This window comes from Hesperophylax consimilis, chromosome 12 (assembly GCF_061612785.1).
Source record: "Hesperophylax consimilis isolate HC1 chromosome 12, BYU_Hcon_1.0, whole genome shotgun sequence".
Taxonomy (NCBI): Eukaryota; Metazoa; Arthropoda; class Insecta; order Trichoptera; family Limnephilidae; genus Hesperophylax; species Hesperophylax consimilis.
The window spans coordinates 37,918,008-37,945,032 of NC_142847.1; the positions used below are offsets into that span (position 1 = coordinate 37,918,008).

General features: G+C 36.2%; 1 protein-coding gene across 4 annotated transcripts in view; it reads right to left on the reverse strand.

Moving 5' to 3' along the window:
• The window catches only part of IRSp53 (Insulin receptor substrate 53 kDa), a 554,295-nt gene that overhangs the window by 33,878 nt on the left and 493,392 nt on the right, over positions 1–27,025 (reverse strand). For 3 of the 4 annotated variants that reach the window (XM_089638410.1, XM_089638411.1, XM_089638409.1), the window contains exons 6-11: positions 26,759–26,820; positions 18,600–18,671; positions 8,790–8,930; positions 7,640–7,705; positions 1,515–1,706; positions 72–336 (exon numbers count right to left, since the gene is read on the reverse strand). In XM_089638410.1, the coding sequence (XP_089494536.1) occupies positions 72–336; positions 1,515–1,706; positions 7,640–7,705; positions 8,790–8,930; positions 18,600–18,671; positions 26,759–26,820 (798 nt within the window). The remainder of the gene's footprint in view (positions 1–71; positions 337–1,514; positions 1,707–7,639; positions 7,706–8,789; positions 8,931–18,599; positions 18,672–26,758; positions 26,821–27,025) is intronic. The other variant, XM_089638412.1, reaches the window with a different exon arrangement.

The window sequence follows — 27,025 nt, forward strand, 5'->3', positions numbered from 1 at the left end:
CGGAGATCCGCTCGAACTCGATCGAGCCGAGTTATGATTATAAGTGAATGAAAATGAAAGAATGACGATACCTATGAACTCACCGTCCTCGAGCGAGTGAGTGCTCGAGTTGATGTTGAAGTCCGACTTGGCCCTTGAGAGATGAGCGGGCGAGGGGCTCGCCGCGCGGTCCAGCGAGCGCACGTCCAGGCACGAGGCGTCCATGCTGCGGGTCTTGCGCAGCTGCGAGCTCACGGACATCCGTTCGAGCTCATCGGCGGACACCGCACCGCGGTCGCCTCCACCGCGGCCGCCCGGGCTGGCGTACACATCCTCGTCGGCCCAGAATGAAACTTGCTGCAGCGAACAAAGAAAATCATCAATTCAATCATATTAAAATCGGTTAGTCTGCAATTGATTTTGAGGAAATTTTAATCGCGGTTTGGTGATAAAACCGCGGTTGATAATAGTAGGCAATAAAACTATACAAAATTAAGATGTGGAAGAACAAAAAATGCAATGCAAAACAAAGTTTATTAATATAGGTGTAAGGTAAAAAAAAAATGCATTTCAAAACTAACCTACAGAAAATATACAACCATACCTCAACATCGATTGCCTATATTGTGGTATCCCATAACAATAAAGATTTTATTCAAACATATTTTTTTTAATAATAATTCAGGGCATTTATAATGTTTTTTTACATTGATATACATTGGTTGAAAAAGTAAATAAATATTACTTAATTTTCTAGGCAATGTTTGTTTGAATAAGTACTCATGTCATGCGACGCACTTGTGTCGCAAAGCTACAGATAAAAGACAAAGTATAGGATGTATGTTCGATCAAAACTCGGCATCAAATCTTCCTATACGAGGATGTTTTATTATTTATTACGCAAAAATTTCTCCGAAAAAACCGTTAGCACCTCATTATCAACCAGCGTGTTTATGCGGTTAGTACAATATGTAACAAACACATTTCAACGTACGTAAACCCCGAGTAGATTTATTCTGAAACCCAAACCATCCCCTTTTTCCACATTTTGTTCAGAGTACCGTGAAATTTACGCTTTGTAAATGACGTTACGATTAAATATTCATTTCGCCGGCAAATCAATGTGTCAATAATTTGCAATGCACCACATTCAACTGTAACAATTACATTTTATCTTGTTGAACTGGATACATCCAATACCAATAAATGTTGCAGTTAAATTAATGGTTATGTTTGGAAACGAATCAATCGATGATTTAAATTTATAATGAACTTGACCTGTAATTTTAAAATTATATTTCTAGGCAAGTGCTACTGTAAATTAATGCGTTTTTGGTAGAGTATGCTGCAAACAGAACAGAGATGATTTTTTGTGACTTTTCAACACTTTCAATCATTTCTGTTATACTAAAGCAAATGTGGTTAGCCCTAGCCGGCCACGTAGTAAGCTATCCAGTGGCGAGCCATCGAGCACTGCCGCTCCGTAACTCAACTACATACTAGACTAGACAGGTAGAGAGTTGATAGCGACTTACCCGCATCTTGCTAATGAACATGGCGTCCACAGCGGGCGGCAGACCCTCGCGGGACCGGGCGGCCTCCTGCCAGTCCTCGATGGCGTTGCGGTAGGCGGCCGCGCCGGCCACGTGGTAAGCCATCCAATGGCGGGCCAGCGAGCACTGCCGCTCAAGCACAAACCCGTAGCGGCGCCTCTCCTGGGTCATGGCCTGGGGAATTATAACAGCGTCAAATTTATTTATATAATATGCGAGTACATTTTATTCAATATATATTATAAAAGTAAGTGTACAATGTGTGTGCCGCTACATCTCAGAAACGAGTCCCGGTACGATCAGTTAGTTATATGGTGTGGTAGCCCTCTATCTCCCAACTATGAATAAGGTTCTCGTTCTTAACTGTAGAGCGTGTTTTTGATGATATAAGGACCGGAAGTTTCACCCTCTAGAAATTTCTAGAACAATCCAGAACAATCGAGAGTATTCGAGCACATTTAACAACATTTCAGAACATCACAGATCATAATGAACTAAAAACGGGATTACAGTCCGTTTCTTGATAAACTTTTAGTAAATTCGTAATCGTGATAATAAATTGGTATCTCTAAATAGTATAAAATAAAGTCACTATCCGTGTCTGTCTGTTTATGCGCTTAGTTCTTCCAAAGTATGCAACGGAGTTTGATATGGTTTTCACTATCATTAAAAAAAAATATTCCGGAATATAGAATAATTTTTATTATATTTATTGAAAGTATAACAACGCCGGGTACACGTCAGCTAGGTTATATATTAAATCATTAATATTAATAAAAATTACAAAACAATTATTTAGTTATTTGTAAGAAACAAATAGCTCATTATAACCAATATATTTATAGAAATAAGGTTAAGCCAAAAACTTTATTATAATCAGTAGGTAAAAGGGAGAGGAAGAGGAATGTAGGATAAGGATGGTAGATGATCCCAATACATTCTATACTAATGCTTTAATTTATTACACAGGTCTGCAAATTGACATTTTTAAATTTTTTTTTAAATGGTAATGGTTGAATTATATGTATTTCGGTATGCTGAATTCGAGAATGCCATCCATTTCGACCCATCACGTAAGGATTTTCCGCAAAAGTGGAAATTAAAATATAGGCAAAACCCGCCTTACACCTTCTATAGGGAATGTTCAAAAGAAAAAAATCATAAAATTATACAAATTTAATTAATTTTAAGTCATAATATATTTTATTTACATTATATGCAAAATAAAATCTGCTTTTTTTAGTTTGGAAGCTTCATTTTGTGCTTTTTCGTTTGTGGGACGTTATATTTTCCCTATGCAGCATCCAGCAGTAGTCGCCCATCATTTTTGTATCCCATCGACCTTGATACCTTCTCTCTATTTCTTTGATATCTTCGTGAAACCTCTCACTTTGCTCTTTACTAACTGCACCAAGATATTCCGGGAAATAATCCAAATGGGAGTTTAAAAAATTGAGTTTTAATCTCATTGAGCATCCCAGATTTTTTAAATTGAACAACATATTTTCTACGTAATTTTCAAAGTCCGGGTCCTTCTGATTCCTTAGAAACTTCTTAACTTCATCTTTAAAAGAATTCCATGCTGACCTCTCAACATCGTTCATCACATTTTCAAAGTTGTTGTCTTTCATCAGCTTAGGAATGTCAGGACCAACAAAAACTCCCTTCTTCAGCTTTGCTTCAGACAGACCAGGAAACTTGCTTGAAAGGTATTTAAATGTCTTGCCATCTTTTGGCAATGCCTTCACAAACTGCTTCATTATCCCAAGTTTGATATGGAGCGGTGGTAGAAGAACCTTTTTAGGATCAAACAAAGATTCAAAATGCACGTTTTTCTCTCCGACCTTCAATGTTTTTTTCGGCCACACTTTCTGGTTCCAGTGTTTAGCTTTGTCACGACTATCCCATTCACAAAGAAAACAGGGAAATTTTGTGTAACCACCTTGCTGTCCAAGTATCATAGAAATTACTTTAACATCCCAACACACTGTCCACTCGAATTCCTTGTAATTTAACTTATCCAAGATCAATATCAAGTTACCATAAGTTTCCTTTAAATGCACTGAGTGACCAACGGGTATTGATGCGTACCTATTCCCGTTGTAAAGTAAAACAGCTTTTATACTTCTTTTCGAGGAATCAATAAACAGTCTACAATTTTCAGCTATATGTTGAACTTTGAACGTGGATATTAAACCATTAATATCGGAACAATATACTAGCTCACCATCTTGAGAAAAATAAGGCTAAAAATGTTTTTCTCTATTTCTATACCAAGCAAAAGAAGTTCCAGGTGTCGATAAATTCTTCTCTTGCAGTCTCGATTCTAGTAATTCAGCAGATTCTTTTGGGAGTCCCAAATCTCGGATCAGGTCATTTAATTCAGCTTGAGAAAATTGTTGAGGTCCACTGGAGTCGCCTACTTGAAACTCGTCACTATAACTTTCTTCTGATTCACATTCTGATGATGGCAATCGTCCAGGCTTTGGGGTGCTTGTGGTGTAGGAATGTCAGGTCCGTGAGGGACTGGGCGGAGTGCTGAATCCATGTTTGGGTAGCAAATTTGTTTTTTTTTTTTTTGGGACTATACCCTTGCACATTGCACGAACAAAAGTAGCAGTCATCGCTGTGGTTTCGAGGCTCTCTCCAAATCATGGGAACACCAAAAAGAAAAGATTTAACTTTACCTTTCGACCACATTCTAAATCCTTCAACACACCCTGAACAAACTCCATGCGGGGCCCAAGATTTGTCCTGGTCCCCTATCTTCACACCAAAATACGCAAAATATACTATTTTAATAAAATCAGTAATATTTCTTTTTTGTTTTTTCACTACAAATTCACCACAAATATAGCAAAAACTCTCAGAAAAATTTACACAACCTCTTGTAGTCATTTTTGAAATGCACGTTACGAAAGTTGGAACAGAAATAAATTAATGAAAGGGCATAGAAGGGAGTGGGCACCTTGGGAATTCCGGCATTCTCTCACAATACTTACTATGGAAAATAATAATATATATGATTCAAAGCTGACTAATTTTATCGTCATGAGTTACTAAATGTTTTGTTTCAGTCTATAAAACTTAATATTATCTAATAATAAGTTAAATAATAAAAAAAATATATATTTCGGAAATAAACCCCGTTTTGCGCCTTAAGATAGGCAATCCCACAGTATTTTGCGTTTTTCGGAAAAACCTTACGTGATGGAATTTTTTTGATAATTTTCCCGAATTCAGCAACCAAAAATACATAGGAATTATTTCTTATTTTATTTCAAAGAAAAAAAACGTTGCAGACCTGTGTTATCATACGCGATACTTCTGTTCCACATTTCAAAAAGTTATTGCTAAGAATGTCTAAATTTTTATTTTTTTTTAATTTTACTTTGCACATGTACGGGAAATTGAGGATTTTTTATTACGTTTATGTGCACGTATATTTATAGTATATGTGCATGTAACATGCGTCGTTTGTGTAAAAACGGGGGAGGTTCTGATGGATATGTTAGCGGTATAACTGTAGATTCATTTTGTTACCTAATTTTTAGCTACTGGAAACATCCTCATATGTTTTTAAGAAACCAGGAAGAAATTACTTTAAATGATTGATATCACGCAAGAGTTGAAATGCTGTTATCCCATCAATCTGTCGTGATGACATATTTGCAATAAACCTCAAAAAGTATATATTTCTACCATAAATACTTGTACACATCTATGTGCTCTCCGTCGGGTATAAAACCTTTAACACTTTTTCAAAAAGTGCCCCGGAGTACGCAAGTAAACAAAATTAAACTGGAATCTAGTTAAACGTAACGTACAAAAAGCGCAATTATGTTTAAGTTAAAAGCAATGCGTTTTAATGAATTTTTGTTGCCTTGTAATTTTAGGTGAAAACATTTAAAATTTTTATTTAAAAAACTTCCATCGGATTTGAATAAATATTGGCTTAAAGACGATCTTTCCAATTTCGCGAAAAAAAGCAGGCATATATTATTATCAAGGCGGAAAGCGGCGAGGAACGTCGAAAGCTGATGAGACTTCCAAAGAAAGAAATTGTAATCCACCGTACTAAAAACAAGGGCGGTTCTCTTAGTTTTTATAGCTCCAGGTAGGTTATTTGGTTTTTACTACCATCCTTTGAAGATCGGAGCTCGAGTTAACGGAATTATTTTTCTCGAGACAACGCTGTGGATTCACCAAACATTATCTCGGAGCGGAAACAGTGGAGCCGAGGCTAAACTGACTAACTATTTACCCCGCGGCTGAATTAACTATGGTGCACAAATGTTCAATCTCATGAAAGCAAATATAAAGTGGAAACATCTTTAGTGTTTGGTGTTAAATGGTGTTAAATATTCAGGTGCATCGGTTATGAATAAGAGAGAAAACAGTTTTTCTGCTTTAAAGTTTTTTTTTACATTTAAATGAAAATTACATTTGACTTATTTAACTAGAATTACCTAAAAATAATACACTTTTTAATTTCATTACGTTTTATTGACAATTACAATATAACTTTACTTTAGGTACTCAGTGATATCAACAATTGAAAAAGGTTCAAAATTCGAAACAAATACATAAACATAAACAAATCTATCTAACTTTTTTTTAATACGATCATATCTACAGGGCATTGATGTATTATTATTAGTCTATGCTACAGGGTTTTACTTTTTTCAAAAAGAGGCTACTCCGTAATGGTATATTAGTCGAAGATTCGGCTCGAATTACCGCTTAACTGAAGCCAATTTAAGATTAAAAAAGTAACTGCTTAAGTATGGTAAAATCGCTCTCAAGACATTCCGTATAAATTGACCAACTCCGTGAAGTTCCGGTCTCGGGCTCAGCGGAACCGAGAAATTAGCCAAATTTAAAACAGGGACTAAAAGTTAAAAATAGAATTCTTTCGCCTTGTGGTTTGTTTAAAAAACGGCGGTATATTCTCGCGATGTGACACCCGGGAGATAAATCTTAGAAATTTAAGGCGTACAAAGACAAATTATTTTAAGTGGTGTGAACGGGAATTTTTTGTAATAATTCTTAAGAGTCTGCTTTTAGTCTTAAACCTCTTGGTGCTTATCTTTAAAGGGAATTTAAAGTCAAACGGAGGAAACAAAACATTCGTACAGTTTTAATTAGATTTAGGAAGAAGTGAGGTATGATATTATTTATGCGGCACATTATTTTTATGTATAATTACGGCGAATCTTTCAAGGAAAACTTCCCGAAGTTTCGATGTCTGAAATCCCAAATGACGGCAATTTTAAAAATCGAGATCTTAAAAGACGAAACCAAAGAAACCAAAAAAAGTATTTGAAAAACCATTGATAAAGTGTAGGTATTACCTACAAAATTACAAAACCTGAAATATGTGTTTCCAGTAGAGTGATTACCTGAGAATGCGGTTTGATGTTTATCAGAAAAAAGATTATTTTTTCTTGAATTTCGTCAATTTGGAATGAGGGATTTAATAAGCTTAGCCATTCTTAGCGAAAATTTACCACATACATTTAAGATTGTTTATAATGCCTGTTCCGCTTTTATCCTATTACCTACCCTAATTAAAAACTATGTACATGCCATTGTGTATGTATGTATATATGCGCGTTTGTGTGTGTGTATATGTGTGTGTATGTGTAAATGTATAAATATATATATATATATATATATATATATATATATATATATATATGTGTGTTTGTATTTGCGTTTATGTATGTGTGTATGTGTTTGTGTTTGTATAAGGGTGTGTGTATGTGTGTATGTGTGTGTATGTGTGTAAGGGTGTGTATGTGTGTGTGTGGTGTTTATCTCACCGACGTTTTGCGTTTTGTTTAAACCTCATGAACCGCAAAAACAACGATAAAGTAAAATAACGGACAGAAAGTTGTTGCAAAATATTCGTACAATAATAAATGTTTCGAGAAATGTCTACAGCATGAACAACAAACAAACAACCAACCAAACAACAAAAGTTGAACCCAATGTCTGAACACAATAACTTTATTTCGAGAACCAACAACAAGCAATTTGTTATTCTTTTAAAAAATAAATTTAATGAAATATATTATGTTTTTACAACAAAAAATATGACTTACATTCTTTAAGCTCTGTTCGCAGAAAGCATCCAATTTGGTTTTCTCCTCCTCAAGAATTTGCATGTTCTGTGAAAAAAACGAAATTCATGTTTAAATTATTTATAAGGATTCTCATCTTGGGAAAACATTTAAAGGGAAGCATCTCCTTAAATAAACAGAATAAATTAAACAATACGAAAAATTCGGCGATAATTAATCATTTCGAAAATTTTAAAAAAGGTTATTGATACGTCACAACATTTTTGTAATAATATGACTTGTAAATTTGACAGAAGACATTAACTTTAATGAATGGGTTGCAATATTTAGAGCAAAAACGTCAGGTGGGAATGTACGGTAGGCTTGTTTTATCAGTATTTCTTTATAACCCCATTTGTATTTTTATTCCAACAACGTTTTATTTTAGAAAATTGCTCACACTCACATAATATATATCAATTGGAAGCTAATCTAAGGAAGGTGTTGTGCTTTCTAACAAGTAAACATATCCCACGAACTAATGTTCACAATCTACTCGACCTTATCAAAGAGCAAGGGAGTGATTAACGACCACAGCCCTCAAGCTCCAAGGAAACCTTCCACCACGTAAATGTTTTAAACGGAAGAAAACTGTTATTGACGGTCTATTAATAACACGTGTCTGTTTTTAAACTCGATTGTGGTTGCTAATCCCAGGCCCTGCCAGCCGCTTCGTTGCGATGCTAATTTCGATATTATAGTTTGACATATCCTCTTTTGTGGTGATTATATGCGAATTTTTCTAAGGCACCCGGGCATGTGCCCTACCAAATGATAAGGCATTTTTCTAATCTGATAAAAATAGTATTATTTATCAACAAAACTTGTTAACGTCCAATTATTGCATAATTTATGATTTACAAAAAATCCTGCCTTTATTTAACGAAAAATATTGCGTATGGCCGTGTACGAATGATTGGTCAAACAAATATATTTTATGATTATTACTGCTAATCTGACACGATTATACTTTAATTTCTAAAAAAAATTCAAAAATTGGTCCAATAACATATCAATTCATTGGATTCGGATAATATATCTGTACAAGTTTTAACCACTTGGCCTTAATAAGGGAACCATTTTCAGAGAATAATAACGAAATGAATTTAGGAGGTATGAGTTAGGTTAATACCTTGAGTTCCTTGTCCATTGCCATCCCGCTCGTCTTGGTGCTCTTGGTGTTCTTCTTTCTCTGTCTCTTCATGGCCGCCGCTGCCTTGCTGTAACTCTCGGAGCGCAGCTTATGTTGCTGCAGGAACCGCTTCTGCTCGGACTGAAAATAAATCATAAATATATAACACAACACTAAAAATTGGGAAGGTGAAATAATATTCAAGAGAATACAGTTATTAAAATCTTATAACGGGCTGAAACTTCAAACATCGTTATAAATAATCAAACATCTTGCGAGGCCAGGATAATTTTCTCGCTGCTCGACGATGTGATGAACTTGCCCTGGGACATTTTTTTTTAGTATTGATTTATTATGGTGGGAAAGGAATTTTTCAGTTGATCTCACGAGATGGAGACTTCCAGATGTTGGCCTTAAAGCTGTTTTAGAAACAAGTGTTTAGATTTATTAGGGTAGAGAAAAAAAAATGGGAACATGCACTGTATCGTCAGAGACCTCCGGGATGTGGTTTGAATTCTTAGATTTTATTTCAGTGGAGAGCGAATTTGGGCTGGGAAACTGGATCTAGGGGGGTCGTGTTTCATTCTTTTGCAAAGAATTGGATATTTTACTCGAGAAGTAACAATTTATTGGTTTTCAAACGATTTAAATTAATGTGACGGGTTCTAAGGGCTCATAATTGATGAGGGTTTTTAGTGCGTTTCTGTTTTTGAGTACACGAAATTTCGAGAATCCAAAAGAGATAAATTAGATATCGCATACGGAGAGAGGCGTCGCCACATGGGAAGGGGGGTCTGGATTTGAAAGCGCGGGGAGACGGTCGGGACAGTCAGCGTTGAAGAACGGAAGAAGGAAGTCGATAGTCGGTGGTTAGAAAAAGCGGTTCAAGATAGTCAGTTTAAAAGCGTTGGGAGACGATCAAATACAGTCAAGGGGGTCAGAGTTTCAAGGTCTGGGAGACGGTCAGGAATAATCAGGATCGGTCAGCGTTTTAGGATAGTCGAGTCGGTAAAAACTGGGAAGCGCGTCAACAAGAATTAATCGTCGGGACGCGAACGCAGCTAAAGTCATTTATTGTAGAAGGTGTGGTTTTCTAACAGCATGAGTATTTTACTGCATGTGACTGTGTTTGTTCTTTATAATTATTTGGATTTTTGACACTAAGATGTATCGGTAAGTCTATTATAATCTAATTATTAACACTTATTTCCCCAATGTAAACCAAATAATTCAATTGTATTTTGAAGTAAGGGTATTTAACTTGAGCACTATAGGTACCCGTTAGCAAAGGAGGCCATAAATTACGAGACCTGGCCATTAAAAAAAGGACGAAGAACGGTTACCCTGAAACCGCTTTAGATCATCCAACAATAGACATTGTTTATGAGTTAGACTATTTTATGCAATTTAAATGATTTAATAATTCTCCAGTAGTTATATTTAGCGCCAAAATTTATAGAACACAAACCATTGTATTTATGCAGTGTTTTTATAGTCCGGCGAACGGTTATTAGTCGAAACAATCAGATACCTATGGGCGGAATAGTAACGGATAGAACGGTTATTAGTCGAAACAATCAGATACCTATGGGCGGAATATTAACGGATAGAACGGTTAATTAAATGCTTCAATGCCTGTTATTTGACAATGAGTTGTCGTATCCTCCTTGGGAATTCAACTTATTCTATACGGAATTCATAAAATATATTTAATTACATATAACTTATTCAAACATCATAATTTTAATTCATTTTTGAATCGGAATAACGCAGCGGATTGAGGCTAGCCGCCGAGAGAATGCATCTGTCTGGCATTCCTATTCTATCAAGCGAGATTTTCATTTTTCATAAGTTTGGTGGGGACGAGGTGTACGAATTTTCCGTAGGCTGTCCTATTTTACCAAAGCGACAAAAGCGAAGGGAACGAAATTTGTAATCGGCTTGCCTAATAGGGACTTTTGTGTTAGCAAAGTCGATAACCCTGGATACCGAGATAACGTCTATTTTAGTATAGCAGCGCCGGCTTTTTCCCTTGCTATTGGTGTGGTTGAGTTATTCCCGTAAAAGCACCGGTTTCTGTCGAAGGTGTTGGCGGACCAGCCTTAGATAGTCACCCTGAATGGACCCCTGTTTCGAGTATTTTCAGCTGGTGAGAGGACGCTTTCACGGAGTTCAAATCGAAGGGAACGAAAATTGCTAATGGGCTTTCCTACTTGAGTTAGCTGGTAGACGAAGGAACAAAACGGATAAGGGCTATGCTATTCTTGTCTGGCGTGTGGGGAGGATTTTCTCGCTGACAGAACGAAGGGATCGTGACGAATATGAAGTTGTTTCGGCGCTTTCTGACATCCTTCCTGTCAAATTCAATAAGTACTTACCCCACTATAGGAGGAGAAGTAATCCAGAATTAGGTTGGAAATTGACTCCGACTGAAACCGTTTGAGCTGACGGAGATCGGATGATTTCAGATTCACGACCTGATGATTCCAGTATCCCTGATCCTTAGCGCCGGAAGTCGAGGATATCAATTTCTACCATTCTTTGATATTTGAAGCGAACGGAGGGTAACAAACGATAGAGCGAATGACCATGACTTTGAAGTGGGGTAAAATCTCCCGTCTAGGAAACATTCGTTATGTCGGATGGACGCCCTCATCCAAATTAAATATTGACATGACTATTTTGAGTGTGGACGAAAGACTTGAAGTATGTTCTGTATTGTACATATGATAAATATGTGTCATTACCTCTACTGGAACGAGAAGCTGTATAGACTGGAGCCAGGAGCTATTTGGGGTAGCGTGACTGCAGAGGCGAAGTCGAACAAACTGAAGCTGAATTCATCATTATTTTTACGAGCGTAAACCAGAGGGGTGTTCACGGGACTCCCGAACTCCTGACGTTGCTGATGCAAACCACTTCAGTATATGTTTATGTTTGAGGTTAGTAGAGTGGACTCCTAATTTTCGGCATGCTGGCGAAGCTTATCTCATCATCGATTTGGGGGAGGTTGACGCGACCTAGACCTCGCGCTACCCACGTGACCCAAATGGTTCCTGACACCAGGCTATCATGCCACCGGACCGGAGCAGCCCCTTGCACCTAACGGTATAAGATGAATCTTCATCATTCATCATCATCATCAACATCATCATTCACCAACAAGGACCCACATCCCACTTTCATCACCCTCCGGCAGGAGGCAAAACATGTCATTATTTCATCTGTCGCTGAGCGATATTCAATTCATTTCTGGAGGTGTTGGGATTGGACCATCAACTTGGCTGCTCTCGAGCTGGTCACGTTGATGGATGGGATTTGGACGGAGACCAATCGAAAGCAACACATGTTTTGTCTCTAGCTATTCCCGAAAATACCTACTCATAAAACTAACTAACTAACTCACAAAACTAACAATCCATAGTCAAATCATTAACTTAGAATCTTGTGCATCTTGAATTGAATTGTCTATAGCGAATTTCATGTACTTGTAATTAATTGTCTCATTATATTAGCACTTTATCGACTGCAGCAACCGGAAACGTTTGGACGAGCAAACAAGGTAGGAAAAGGTAGTGAAAATCAGGGTAGTCGGTCATTGTCTTATTTTCAAACCATACAGAATGTAACACGCCTCATCTAAAAAGAACCAAAGTTACCACAACCAATTAAAAGGATCCTTCAATGAATTAATCCCTGTCGAAACAAAAAATTGACACAACGTGACATATTAATTCGTTAAAATTGAAGGGTTGATAAACCGCGAGAAGTTGAAAATCAAATGTCAAAATATTAATTCGTTAACAAGGAGGTAGGGGAGACCTTAAAAAACATTACAACGAGTTCGATGGAACAGAACCGCGGTCACGTCAGCTGCTCGGTGGCGGTCTTCGAGTACAGACGTACCAGCAGCGGGATTGTAGAGAGAATGGCTTCGGTTCTGACTTAGTTTGTTTGTTCAATCGTACTTCATATATTATTTACAATAATTAGTTCACTTTCTTCCATAAATTAATTAACCAAGAGTTAATTTGTGATAAAACAGAAAAATATCAAAATTGAGACTTTACAATATTGGCGAAGAGAAATTTGAAACAAGTTAATGGAGAATTATTATTAAGGATCGATATCGGTCTTTGTGTAATATTTAAAATCGCAGTTTTTCGTTGTTTTGCCTAATTTCTTTAAAAAAACTAACGTATTTTCTCTTCCAGACGCAGATGTCTCTCGCCACCACGTGCTGACCATCTATTTCATTTTACGTGCCTATAAATTTAAATAATAAATGCGGACCCATGTTAAGGATTTCACGCCAGATCATATAGGCATTCTTCCTTCTTGGGTATACTTCCAGAACGTGGTTAGCTGTTATTGAATTAATGATTGCTTAACTGATGGAAAAGTTAACCAGGAGTTATTAAAACCAACGTCAGTTAGTTAAAAAGTCAAGACGTCTAGGAAACTGAATATTTTTGTGTCTACCTTGTTTTCTGTTCCAAGAGCTAAATGCATTATTTCTTTAATAAATTAAACGCCTGCCTATAATATAGACGAGGGTAGTTACTTTTATATAAATATTATTGTTATATATTATATTTGTATATTATTATTGTTGTTTTACTATTCTAGTTATAAAATTAAGTAAACAAAATCAATAAATATTTGACCGGAAATGGCAAATGGGTGAGAAAGGGAGAAAGGTTTCTTCAGAACAATGTTCTGTGTAGTGAGGTCCTACTTTATCACATTTCCCTTCCATATCTCCGCGATAAAGATGTATTATTGTTATGTACTGATGATCGCCAGAGGTCGACCATTCGGGTTTCACGAATACTTCCGAATAGGACCGAAGCATCGGCTGGAACGCAGTTAGGCATCGCGGCCGCTTCAGACTTTAGACGAATTCTATCTCGAGGACGGCCGTATTATGGCTATTAGATATTCATTAGATATTGGAATACTGAAACAAAAAACAATATTGTAGTCAGAAAATCCACACGTCTTTTTGAAGTGATAACCTTAACGACAAACCGAAGAAACCACTATCCAATCCACATAACATTCCATTACAATGGGCGCATAATATGGTAGATAATAATAATAAATTCTCTCAGTATCGCCCATGCGATCAGAATTGAAGTTCATCATTCAGAATTAAAACTTTGGTTAAAATGGCTTTAACTGTATTTGGTGACCAGATCTGAATAATCAGGTACATTCCCAATTTCACCATCCCATCTCCTTCCCCTCCTCAATACCTTCGTCATCACAACAAACCCCAATTATTGGGGATGCCATAGTATCGCTGACTCCTGACGGATGGGAGCAGTTGGGACTGTTGTGCGGTATTTACATAAAAGGATAATCTTGAAAGTAGTTTTAATTATAAAAAATCTCCCCAGAAGCGCTATACAATTAGTCTCATTAACCAAAATTTATTGTAAAATTAAATTCAAGCGTACTCTAAGATGCAATCCAGAATTATGAATATAGAAAATAGCACTACTGTCTTGCACTTTTAACTAAAATCTTGTATCTATAGAAGCTTTGAATAATGACAAAATTGCAAGTACAATTAAGTAAATGCTCAATATTATAAAATATTTACACATTTTAAAATGCTCTTACGTAACAAAAGCAGCTACTAAATTGTAATTTGAACAAGAATAAAATTTTGATGTTAAAATTACTTTTCTGTAGAAACTATAAAAGATTCGTAATTTGTGCCAGATATAGCTAGAAAATACAGGAAAAATTGTTGACATCTTGAAATGCAATGTTCATTCGAGACAAGCGTCCCAGCCAAGACAGGTAATGCGGCTTCTGTGTAAAGAAGAAAGAGGTATGGAGGTGTGCTCGTTGGCTGCCTTTGCGCCATGGTTATATTTGCGGTGCTAGTTTTATTCAAACGAACGCAATAAAACATCCCCTTCCGGCACAATCACGACATTCAAAGCCTACGCTTTGTCGCAATCCCTTGGCACTGAACCTCGAGAGGTTAGGGCTGGTTCAGTCGATTTATTTATTAAATTGTGGCTTAGGAATTTTTTCACAAAATTTTGTGTGGCAAATAATGTTACAAAGTGATTATTTTTGTTTGGTCGATTAAGTGCAACAAATAATTTAATTAGGTAGATACATTGATATGCTTTGATAGAGTTTTAAAGCATTTTGCTTGGGTTTTAAAACGACTTGTTTACTACAAACGCTAGGTTTTGAATTATTCAACCTACGTATTAGTGATAAATTCATTAAAAATTTTTATTTTTATTTATCCTATTTACCTTTATGTATTCACAAAGTTTCCTAGACGAATTGGTGTATGTATTGGTTTGTTACAATCACAGTAACCAGACGAAGGTTCCTAGTAAATAAATATAAATGTTCATAATAATTACAAAATAATACACCACGCATACCTGGAGCATTTGTTCCCTTAGAACAAGCTATCTGCATAGCTAGGAACTAATATGGAGTTTGTATTATTTAATGCTATATTATGTACTTCCTATTATGTCAATTGCTATATAAATATATCAACGTTGTGTAATAAATAAATATAATAAAACGTACAACAGTCCAAATATTTGCCAAGGCAGCCGTCACTTTTCTACCTAGATAAAAAATCTAGTAATAAATAAATCTCTTCGCTCCTGTGGGACCACGGGATTTCCTCTTCTGCCATGAACAGAAGTGCGGATAATACTAAAGGACTTCTGAAGGACAAAATAGGAATGGTATATTTATTTTAACATTGTGCGCTTAACTTTTTGTGCAATCCCTTATCCATTTTAAATTCATGTTAAATCTGTTTTATACAATAATTCCACTGTCATAAAAATATTCGTCCTGTAATTTAATTTCAACAAAGAAATTGCTGGATATGATTTGAGATTTTGACGGCCACAAGTATAATTTAGATTTATTTTTGGGGTATTATGCCGTGTTGCGCTACTTCCTTGTTAAGCCAACGTTTCGGTTAGAACATGTAAAACTTTTTTTACATATCTGCCCTTATGATGGACACTGTAATGTTGTCCGAAACGTTGCCTAATGAAGGAGGTAGCCCAACAAGGCATGATATCTTAAAAATAAATCACTATAAAAAACTTAGCCGTTTTTATTCTAAGGTGATCGTTATGTACACGCATACAGTAGGTACAATAATTATACATTGAATAGTAAAAAAATATAATTTAAAACTTGTTTATTTTTTTCTCTTTTAATATATTATGTAGATTTAAATGGAAAATTATATGTACCATGTGTAATGTTAATTTTTTTAAATTTTCGGCTATTTATTTTGTTGATTTAAAATAAAAACCTTCCATAGACAGCTTATTATGCAGTAAATCTTGTAAAATACGTATCATGTAAAAGCCTATCAGAGCGTTTAAAGTAATAAATAAAATAATAATATTACTTGGAAAATGTGCAGTTACAACTTTTCAACGTCAGCTTATTTATTAATTTGTTGTGAATTTATACAAACCGTATATTTTATAGAGGTTTTGAGGTGAAATGCTTACGGTAAACTTTTTAGTCGTGAAGTTGGGACCCACAAAGTGCAAATTAAACGTGAATATTTTTTTATGGTCACTGACAGGTTAATAAACCAATTTTAATAACATAAACACTATACTTTAATTCGATGTTAACACTACATATTAATAAATTTAAACATGAAAATGAATACGGGATCACATTTCAAACTGTTAAATAGCTGCCAATCTGGAAAGGAACGGTTCTCCTTCGGCTAGCTCGGATCGGTGGTATAAACGGATTCTAAAGTAGTTCTTATACGTGCTCTTTATTTCCGTGATCAGATCGGAATAAGCAGGTACTGCCCAACCACCCTCTTGCCCACATTTTCTTAAGCTTTTTAGAGATCATTAAGATCGTTAAAATTTGAGGATTATTTAATAAGGAATGCAGTAGTCCCAAAAGCTCCGGGTAGTTGAGAACATTGTGGGATGAAAGAAAGGTAGATAAATAATACGATGACCATAAAGATCCTAAACTTTATTGTGTTCACTTAAGATCTTCGTGTTATTGTTGCCAGAGAGAGGTCAAAGCCGGAAATGACGAAGGATCGTACAACCTGTCGGACCGGAAGCAGTACGCAAACATCCGGTGGACCGATTTCGTGTCCAGACCGGAAATCGATGATTTCCCGTGGGTGCAATAGAGGCGGGTGCTTCAACAGCTTGCCGCCAGATTTCAAAGGATATTTTATAAATCTCGTTTTAGAGAAATAGGATCAACAAGATTTGTAAGATATTTAACGTTATGGTTATGATGTGTTTGATTTGGGCAGACAGTTGGTAAACGTTCAGAAGTAATTGAATTTAAAAACTTATTTGATTGCAAATGATGTTTATTATTAGAAGTTATGCATATCAATGTTAGATTAATTAACTATCGCTGTAGTTGTACATCACAGATTCATTTGTTTGGTTAAACAATCGAGTAGATACTGAAATAACGGGCGATGTTTGCATTTAGAACACGTTGGTATGGCTGTATAAAACACAGTCTTTGCGTAAAGATACAAAAATAGTTTCAAACTAATTTACTGCATAGGAAGTCAATATAGATATAAAAATTAGAAAACTCAGGAAAAATACATGTTTTAAAGTAATAACTAAAATTAGACTATTATGAATGATAAAAAAATCGCAGGTAAAAGATTCAAAAACGTTCAGGTAAATAGATATTTTTTTCACCTTGTAGGCAAAAGTTTTAAAAAACCTTTCTAATTTAATTAAAAGGCAAATCTACTGCTCCAGAAAACTCGAGCTCAGATATGTAGTGGGTATTTTATTAAAAGTTATATAAAAAATTTGTATTTAATTGTTTAAAGAATTTTATATTATGTAACATTATCTTTTCTAGTAGTTCTGAAAAGAAAATACTTGTGAAACCGTATTTGAATGAAAAGGTTTGACAGGTGACAACAATCAACTTTCAAACTCCGTGGATTTAATTCAACAAATTTGTCTAGCCATGATCGATTGTCCAATCACAAAAGCAAAAAATTGACCCTCCAATATAATGCAGGATTTGTAAAGCGTCCCGCCAAATACCCATCAAGACCACAAAAGGCTAGCGGATTGAATTCCGGCGCCTGCTGGTGACGTCACAACAGACGCCGGCCACAAACGACACCGGGCGCCGCAGCGGCCCAACTCTATTCACAGAACCGGCGGCTACTGCCTTTTAAAGGTTCAGCATCGTAATGCACTTTATTATTCTAAAAAACTTATTTATTTACCCACATGGATTCGTTTGCTAGAAATATACCATATTATTTTATTACATTCGCCTTGAGTTTTTCTAGAGAATTTTATAAAACTGTTTACATGTTTTTAAATTCTAAAAACATTCAGTCTCTATATATTAAAAATCGTCTTAATTTTTTATGTTTAAAATATATTTGTAAAGCAGACAAATAAATTTGGAAATATTTGTAAAATATTTAACGGAAAATCGATGGTATATGAAAACAAAGAGACATTGACTGAATACATTGCTGAGTAAAGGTTATCCCGAGCAACTCTCGTTTATAATATTATATTTTATGAAACCTCTGCGAAGAGTAAAAATTCTTATTTCTCTACCATAGTTAAAATATATCATATTCAGTTATTTAATGATTGTTAACTTCACTTTAAAATATACTCGACATCCACAAAACAACAAAACGCACTGTGCACTGCTCACTTTGAATAAAGAATTAACATTTCAGGGAAATTGCGTAAGTTATTGTTAGCGGAATAAAAGAGAAAAGCGGGAAGCAGGTGAACTTACTTGAACAACTTTAGTATCCTTTTCCAGGTTGGTTTCCAGCGGCACCAGCAGGTCCACGTAGAAAGCTTTGAGCTGAAAACAAAATAAAAAAGTCATTTTATTAAAGTCTAAAACACCAATTACATGTCACATCACCATTTTTTCGTGGAATTTAAATAATCGTTTGATTAATCTGTATTGTATCGAACATTAAAAATGATTTTATCGCATTTAATATCAATTGCGGCTAAAGTTGCACACCTGCGAGTTTGATGACCCCTTTTTCCAAATCATAATATTTACCAGTTGAAAAATGCATCAATATAATCTGTTACCAGGCGGAAAAACAACTGCATCGAACATGAAACACTTCGATAACCCTATTTTCTAAAAACGAAATTAAAATATTGAAAAGCCAAAAGCTGTTGCTGGGCGACATATTATTCGCACCATAATATTTGCATTTGCAATGCAATGAAAACGTAAACATGTTTTTGCAAGCTGACGTCACACAAACGCTTGTAGGAGATATTATAAATAGCCCACTAAAACAAAATATTGCAGAATTCAAGTTTTAAAACTACGCCGGTAACAACGCGATCTGTTCTTACAATTTCTGATTGTCAACTGAAAGCTGTATTTGCTTCTGTTACTCCATCACGGCATAATCATTTTAAAATATTACAAACTATGTGCAACGAGCTGTTTACTGCGGGAACTCTACTAGCTGAGCAAGAAGCATCTGTCATCATTACCATAATGGGGCGTCTCCGTGTGCCGGCCCTTATAATCAAATGACCATGCCGCCGCTGAATTTTTGCTGGCTACCGACTGAACTGTTCACTGCCGCTGATCACCTAGAGGCTGGCCAATCCCTGTTGCATTGATTTTGACAACCTGGAGGCTGGCCAATTCCTCCTGGCTACCGATTGAATTAGCCACTGATGCTGACAACCTAGAGGCTGGCCGATTTCTCCTGGCTACCGACTAAATTAGCAACTGATGTTGACAACCTAGAGGCTGGCCAATTCCCCCTGGCTACCGACTGAATAAGCTACTGATGCTGATAACCTAGAGGCTGGCCAATTTCTCCTGGCTACCAATTGAACTGGCCACTGCTGCAGCAGTTGCCTGCGCCATTTGCTGTATCGTATGGCGCGATGATGCACAATGTGCTCCAATCTGAAATTATCGCTGAAAGAATTCCGATTTTCTCAGTTTCTATCTGTATATTAAAACCCAGTTGTATTGGAATACATATAACTTTTTCTTGTGAATTGGGTTGGCTGTTAGAAATAGGAAGTACCTATAAGCTACACCCCTTTATACGTTATGTAAACCAGTGCAATACATCTAATTAAAATGTGAGTTTTGATTTGAATCGTCTTTCTTTTATGATGGTTTGGATAGAACACCTTGAGGGCTGGTGTGTGCCAGTGCTTATTATTTAAAGTATTTTCTTGTACAGGCAAATACGTCCCGTACATGTATTTTAGAACAAAAATTACGTGATCATAGAATAATAACATCGGTTGAAAATTTTGAAAACTCTGCTCTGAGATGAAGAGCTACGAAAGAAGCTACTAGGGAGATTATCTCAGGACAGAAAATGAAAAATTGTTGTTCAAATACCGAATAACGAAAGCTGACAATACAAGGACGGAAAAGGCACGTACTGATCGTTGTAAAAAGTCTACAGATTACCGCTAAATGATTTATTGTGAAAAGCATTTGTGTAAGCTCAATCTAATTTATGGGAAATAGATAACGTTTGCTTTCGGGATTATTAATAATTCTAGGAAGAATTCTCAGAAGCATCACCATTTAACATAGCACTCATGTAATTAAAAAATTCAGAAATATCCATGGATTCACCAACATTGTAAAAATACCACGTCTACCATATATTTAACTCCGCCGTTTTTGTTAGATTTATGTTTATTCAGAATTACGAAAAAATATTTTGATAAAATGTATTTCTTTTAAATAAGAATCACTTTTACACTTTTTTTTTTTGTTTGTTTTTGGGGTGTTATGCCGTGTTGCGCTAACTCCTTCTTTAGCCGACGTTTCGGACAGCGTTGCAGTGTCCATCATCAGGGCAGATCCGGTAGATCCGAAGATGTGTAAATTTTGGTTGTCGAGTTTGTGCTAGTTTTTTGAGCAAGTGGAGGGAGTTGCAATGGGCAGTCCGTTATCGCCAGTAATAGCCAACTTCTTTATGGAGAAGTTTGAGGAAGTGGCACTCGATACAGCTTCAGCTGTCCCTAAAGTATGGTGTCGCTACGTCGACGATGTCTTCGCCATTTGGCCTCATGGAACGGAGAAACTTAACGAATTCCTGGACCATCTTAATTCTCTCCACAGCAAAATTAAATTCACAATGAAGCTGGAAAACCAAGATAAAATCCTGCCTTTTCTAGATGTGGAGGTGATGCGAAAACACGATGGTAGCCTAGGACATACCGTATATAGGAAACCAACCCATACGAATCGATACTTACACGCTGATTCGCACCACCACCCAGCGCAGAAGAGAGGACTTATCCATACGTTGGTGACCCGAGCGACCAGAATATGTGAAGAAACAAAACTTGGAGCAGAACTTATAAAACTGACCGGATCGCAACAGTTACCCGGCAAGTCAGACAAGGCAAATTTTAAGAGCAAAATCTACAACAAACGAAGACAGAGTTGAACAAAACTCAAAAGGCTGTGCTTTCCTGCCTTTCGTTCACAATGTGACAGACAGAATTGCCAGGCTGTTGAGAAAAGAAAACATCAAAACTGTCTTCGGAACCACCACCAAAATCCAAGACCTACTGAGGTCTGCAAAGACTAAGTTTCCTCTGGAAGCAGATGGAGTGTACAAACTCAGCTGCTCTGGTTGTGACAAGGTTTATATAGGCCAGACAGAGCGGACGATTTCCAAAAGGATAGCAGAACATTTTCGTGCTTGTAAACTTGGCCACCCTGATAAATCGGCAATCGCCGAACACTTAATTGAAACCGGCCATTACTTTGGATCAGCTCCTGAGGTCCTGGGAAGACCCAAAACTTATAGATCACGCCTGATTATGGAGGCAATTGAAATCTACAAAAATCCATTTAATATCAATAGAGACGACGGAGCTAAGCTCAACAGCTCTCGGTATCCGGTAATTGACGGCTACACCAAAGCTAAACGCAAATAACATGTCTAAGTATACTCCTATACCATATAATAATACAATATAAAACCATTGTATTTATACCTTGATACTGGGTACATCTACTTTAACCGCTGTCAATCGGTTTTCTAATTCTAGAATTCGCCACAAGATGTCGCCACTTCCGTTGGCATTTCGCACTTGGACGGGCCCCAGGCTAACATAAATACTGTGCTTTCAGAATTCGCCACAAGATGATGCCACTTCCGTTGGCATTTCGCACTTGGACGGGCCCAGGCCACAAACAAATAAGCACAAACTCGACAACCAAAATTTACACATCTTCGGATCTACCGGATCTGCCCTGATGATGGATACTGCAACGCTGTCCGAAACGTCGGCTAAAGAAGGAGTTAGCGCAACACGGCATAACACCCCAAAAACAAACAATAAAAATGCTTTTGGCCGTGAGAATCTAAAAACTTACCATTCCACAAAACAGTTTAGTAACATGTTCAAAACAATCTAATAAACGGTTTCTGTCTTTTAAAAAATCAAAATAATATCTTATTCACATCTGGGAAAAAATCAAGACAGTAGTTTTTTAACGTCTGGGAAAAATTTAGACAGCGGCATATTTAAGTTTCAGTAGAATAATTATTTTTAGAAACAGTTGATATATTTTTGCTATGACAACAAATGTATTTTAAAATCATATTCTATCAGCCTTTTAAAATTATTAAAACGATGGAACTGAATTAGAAGCGTTACATCGCTGATAGTTAAATTTGAGAGACTAATAATATTTTAATCAATTTGGGAGGCGGGTATGGAAACCATTTATTGGAAAACCGATACCTCTGCCATATGTTTGGTTTACTAGCAAGGGTGTCCGGGTTTATGGGGAAAGGTTGTCTAGCTATTGGGTCCGGTTGCGTTTGCCCACCATGGAGGTTGCGTTTGTGCATGGCGGGCCAAATCGGGAGAGGCTGGTTGAGGCCGACCTTTTGACCTCTTCGGTCGGACTCTCACGACCCATCGCCTTACACCACAGTGGGAGGGATGGATTCATACGTCCACCACTCTTGGACACATTGACCTCAGATTCCTACCCACCCTTCCAACTTGTTTTTCTTTCCAGAACTCTCCTTCCTTTCTCTAAAAACACCCTCCCCACAGCATTCTTAAAGATAACAAAGGCCATGAGAGATTTTACTTGCTCCGAGCATCCTGTCTGAAGCTAATGCAAAAATATGTATTTTAGTTAGAAAAAATCAAGTAAAACAAAAAACAGGAGACAAAACGCAACAACTTTGGAACCTTTTGTGACCCGGGTGAATGAGATTCAATTATGAAACATGGATTATTCAAAAGTTCATTCCTACTCCAATTAAAATTTTTATTGAATGAAATTTAAATATCTATCCGAGATTGACGAATCACAATGCAGACGGAACAATTGAAAAACTCGTATTGTTGCAAGTTTGACATTGTTTCAAAATAATAAACGTAAAGCTTAAGCGTTAAAATAAATTTTATTTAATTAATTAATTTCACTTTTTAAAATCATTATCCATCGAAAATTAAACATAAATTTCGTGTTAATTTAAATTATCCCTTGGGGTGAAAGAATCACCTACGTTACGCATTATGCATACGATGGCTTCTTCATTAGTAATACCACATTACCTGTACAGGTTTTGCATTGAATTCATTGTATTTTTTTCTTCGTATATTATTTAATGTCTCATTGTCAAACATCATACTCAGCATCAAAAGTTCACTGTGAACTGCCAGTATTAAATTATTTGTAAAGCAGTGCAATTAGCCTTATCTGATATATTATGTCTATAAGTTTAGGTTAAGTGTGTTAAGAATATTTCTATGAAACCTTTATTTCATACTCTCCGTGTCCAGTAAATTCCCGCGATGGGAGGAATTATACAGAGTTCAAAGGCTTTCAGTTGCGTTTCTATATTCATCGATGAAGTATTGCAATATTTGAATATTCGCATACTGAGTTGCGAAATGATGCCTATACTACAGAGTTACGGTACACAGCTGAAGGGGTTTTTATGTTTAAAAATATTCTATTTCTAGAAATTCAAATATAATCGTGTAGCCTTTTCAATGAACCTTTCTTATAATTATGGCCGTAATATCATCTCCGGTAGGTTTAGGGGTTGTAAAATGATAAAATAACAAAACCTAATGTTTTAGAAACGATTGGTTGCGTAATTAGTTCGGTCAATGGATTTCAAATAACCATTTACGTAAGAAAGGGTCTAGGCTGTAAAATACGTTTAAAAATTGCTTTGGCTTATCTTAATTATCAATTTGATTCAGTGGGTCAAGGTTTTAACATAAGTAAGTAGTTAATAATACACACTTCCAAGCTGTATTTAAAAGCCATTTGTATAGAAGGTACGGTATAAATAATGCTTGTAGTTGTTTTATAAAAAAATATATAGTACGGTATTTTTATTTGGAAGTAAGAGCAGCATTTAGTAAATTTAAAGGTTCTTCAAAAATATTCAATACTAAATATTATTACGCTTTAACATCAAAACATAATAGTCGTAGCAGGTCAGCAAACTCAGGTTTTATCTCGAAAGGCAAGGAATACATAGAAACACATTATTAAATTGCATTTTTATACTGGGCTGATGATCTATTTCAGCTAGTCTAATTTAGTGTTCATTATTCAACTTTTTGACCGCTTCGCCGAAAAGTAAAGGTTAACCCATACATATAAGTGAAGTTTGACCCATACGGATAAAAGAAAGTTAACTCATACATATAAGTAAAGGTATAACCCATACAGATAAGTGGATTTTGACCCATACGGATAAAAGAAAGTTAACTCATACAAATAAGTGAAGGTTAACCCAGACAGATAAGTGAAGTTTGACCCATACAGATAAGATCAGGTTAACCCATACAGATAAGTGAAGTTTAACCCTTACAGATAGATGACTTCGATAAATACATTTGAAACATTTAAACTAAGCAGCCGTTTATTGATTTATACATATTTACTTATTTTAACTTTGCTTGTCGCACGGTGGATATCCTGTGTCGGGTCAGCTAGTGTGCAAAAAAAAATTTCAAATAATTTTATCTGATTTTTGATTTAGGTTCAAATTTGGACGAAAAGTGATAAGTAAAATTTCAGAGCCGAAATCCACCACATTACAGAGCTAGTAAAGAGGGGTTTTCCAATAAGAGGTGATATTTTGCATAGCCCGCTATTTCAGTAGATGTTACTTTTGAAGCTGTCATTTTTTGACATTTGACAAGTAGAAACTATTAATAAAAATGGAACGATACACGCTTCTACAACGCATTGAAATTGTTAAAATTCACTATAAAAATGGTGAAAAATTGGCAGAGACGGTTCGTAAAATTCGAACATTTTTGGGTCGTCGTGAAGCACCTTGTTGGACCGCAATACAGAAATTGGTGGAAAAATTCGAGCTGTTGGGACAACTTAGTGATGTGAAGAATAAACCCGTGCACGTCGCTTAAGAACAGCCGAGAATATTGCTGCTGTAGCCGAAAGTGTTGAAGAAAACCCAGGTTTGTCCATTCCTCGTCGTTCTTTGGAATTAGGCATTCCACAAACGTCATTACACCGTATTTTGCATAAAGATTTGTGTCTTATGGCTTATAAAGTTCAGTTAACACAAGAAATCGAGGCAGCCGATCACCAACAATGTCGTGTCTTTGCTAATTGGGTCCTTGAAATGCGTGAAAATGATCCGGAATTTCACCGAAAAATCATCTTGAGTGATGAGGCCCATTTCCACCTCGGTGGCTTCGTCAATAAGCAAAATTGTCGCATCTGGGGCTCGGAAAACCCAAGAGTTATTGTTGAAAAGCCTCTCTATCCTCGACGTGTGACTGTTTGGTGCGGTTTATGGTCCGGCGGAGTCAATGGACCTTACTTTTTCGAAAATGAGGCTGGAGCAACAGTTACGGTGAATGGATTGCGCTATCAAGAGATGATTAATGATTTTTTATGGCCGGAATTGGATGGTATTGATCTGGACAACGTTTACTTTTAACAAGACGGCGCTACGTGCCACACAAGCAACGAAACCATTGATCTTTTACGGGAAAAGTTTCCGGATAGTGTTATCTCTCGAAGAGGTGATCACAATTGGCCACCGAGATCTTGTGATTTAACACCTAGTGACTTCTTCCTTTGGGGCCACGTGAAAGAGAAGGTCTACGCCAATAGCTCAGGATCCATTCAAGACCTCAAAGATGAAATTTGGGAGGCTATAGAGGACATAAGGCAGCCACTTTGCGATTTGGTTATAGAAAATTTCATGAAAAGGATATGGTCCTGTAGGCGTGGTCGTGGTGGTCATTTGACTGATGTTATTTTTCACTGTTAACGGCATACCTTCCTCTTTATAATGAAATAAATATTTGATCATTTATACTAAAAAATGGCATTTTTATTTGAATATCAAAATAACACCTCTTATTGGAAAACCCTTTAATGATACAATTGAATTGAATTGTTGATGATTTAATGTTTTGTCAAGATTTTAAATTTGCTTAGATTATTTCATTGTTTTGTTTTGTATTTATTTTATATTTTTTGTGAATAAAGCACAAGAGTCTCAACTGCTCCGAACCATCTAGAGCCAGTTAGACTATGGCATTTCCAAATGGGTTATGTTGCGAGGCTGGATGTAGTGGGGAGGAGAAGGAGATGGAGAAGAGGGGGGTCGGACAGTAACCGGCTATTTAGATCTGGTCAGCATAAATAAAGCCACATAACTCATAACCTTAGAAGCAATGTATTTGAAATTTCTTTGTCCAAATTTCGTGTTTGTAAGAGTTCATTGATTTGCAATGTGTTTTTGTAAAATTTACATTCTTGCTTTTAAGGAGATGAGTTAAAATTATTTGATTAAAGCAGCCATCGCTGCTTGGTATACTGCCAACAGTGGGATTTACTTAAAAATATGCTTATCAGAATGATGTAACCATTAAATAAAATAAGAATCAACTTACAATGTTCATCTGCTGCTCCTGAATTTCTCGGTAGACCTCCACCACCTTCATCAGAGCGGTTCCTGTAATAGAGAAACATATCAGAAATTAATTTGGATACTAGAATCAGCCTAAAAATTACGCAGTTTTCAGATAACCTCTTGAGTGGTTTTCAGTATATTATGCCAAGTTTTGCAAAACGTCTTGAGTGATCGCACGGCACTTTTCTTTTCCTTTTGTAAAATATTTATTTGAATTTTTTGAACATTTTCATTGGTAGAAAGCTGA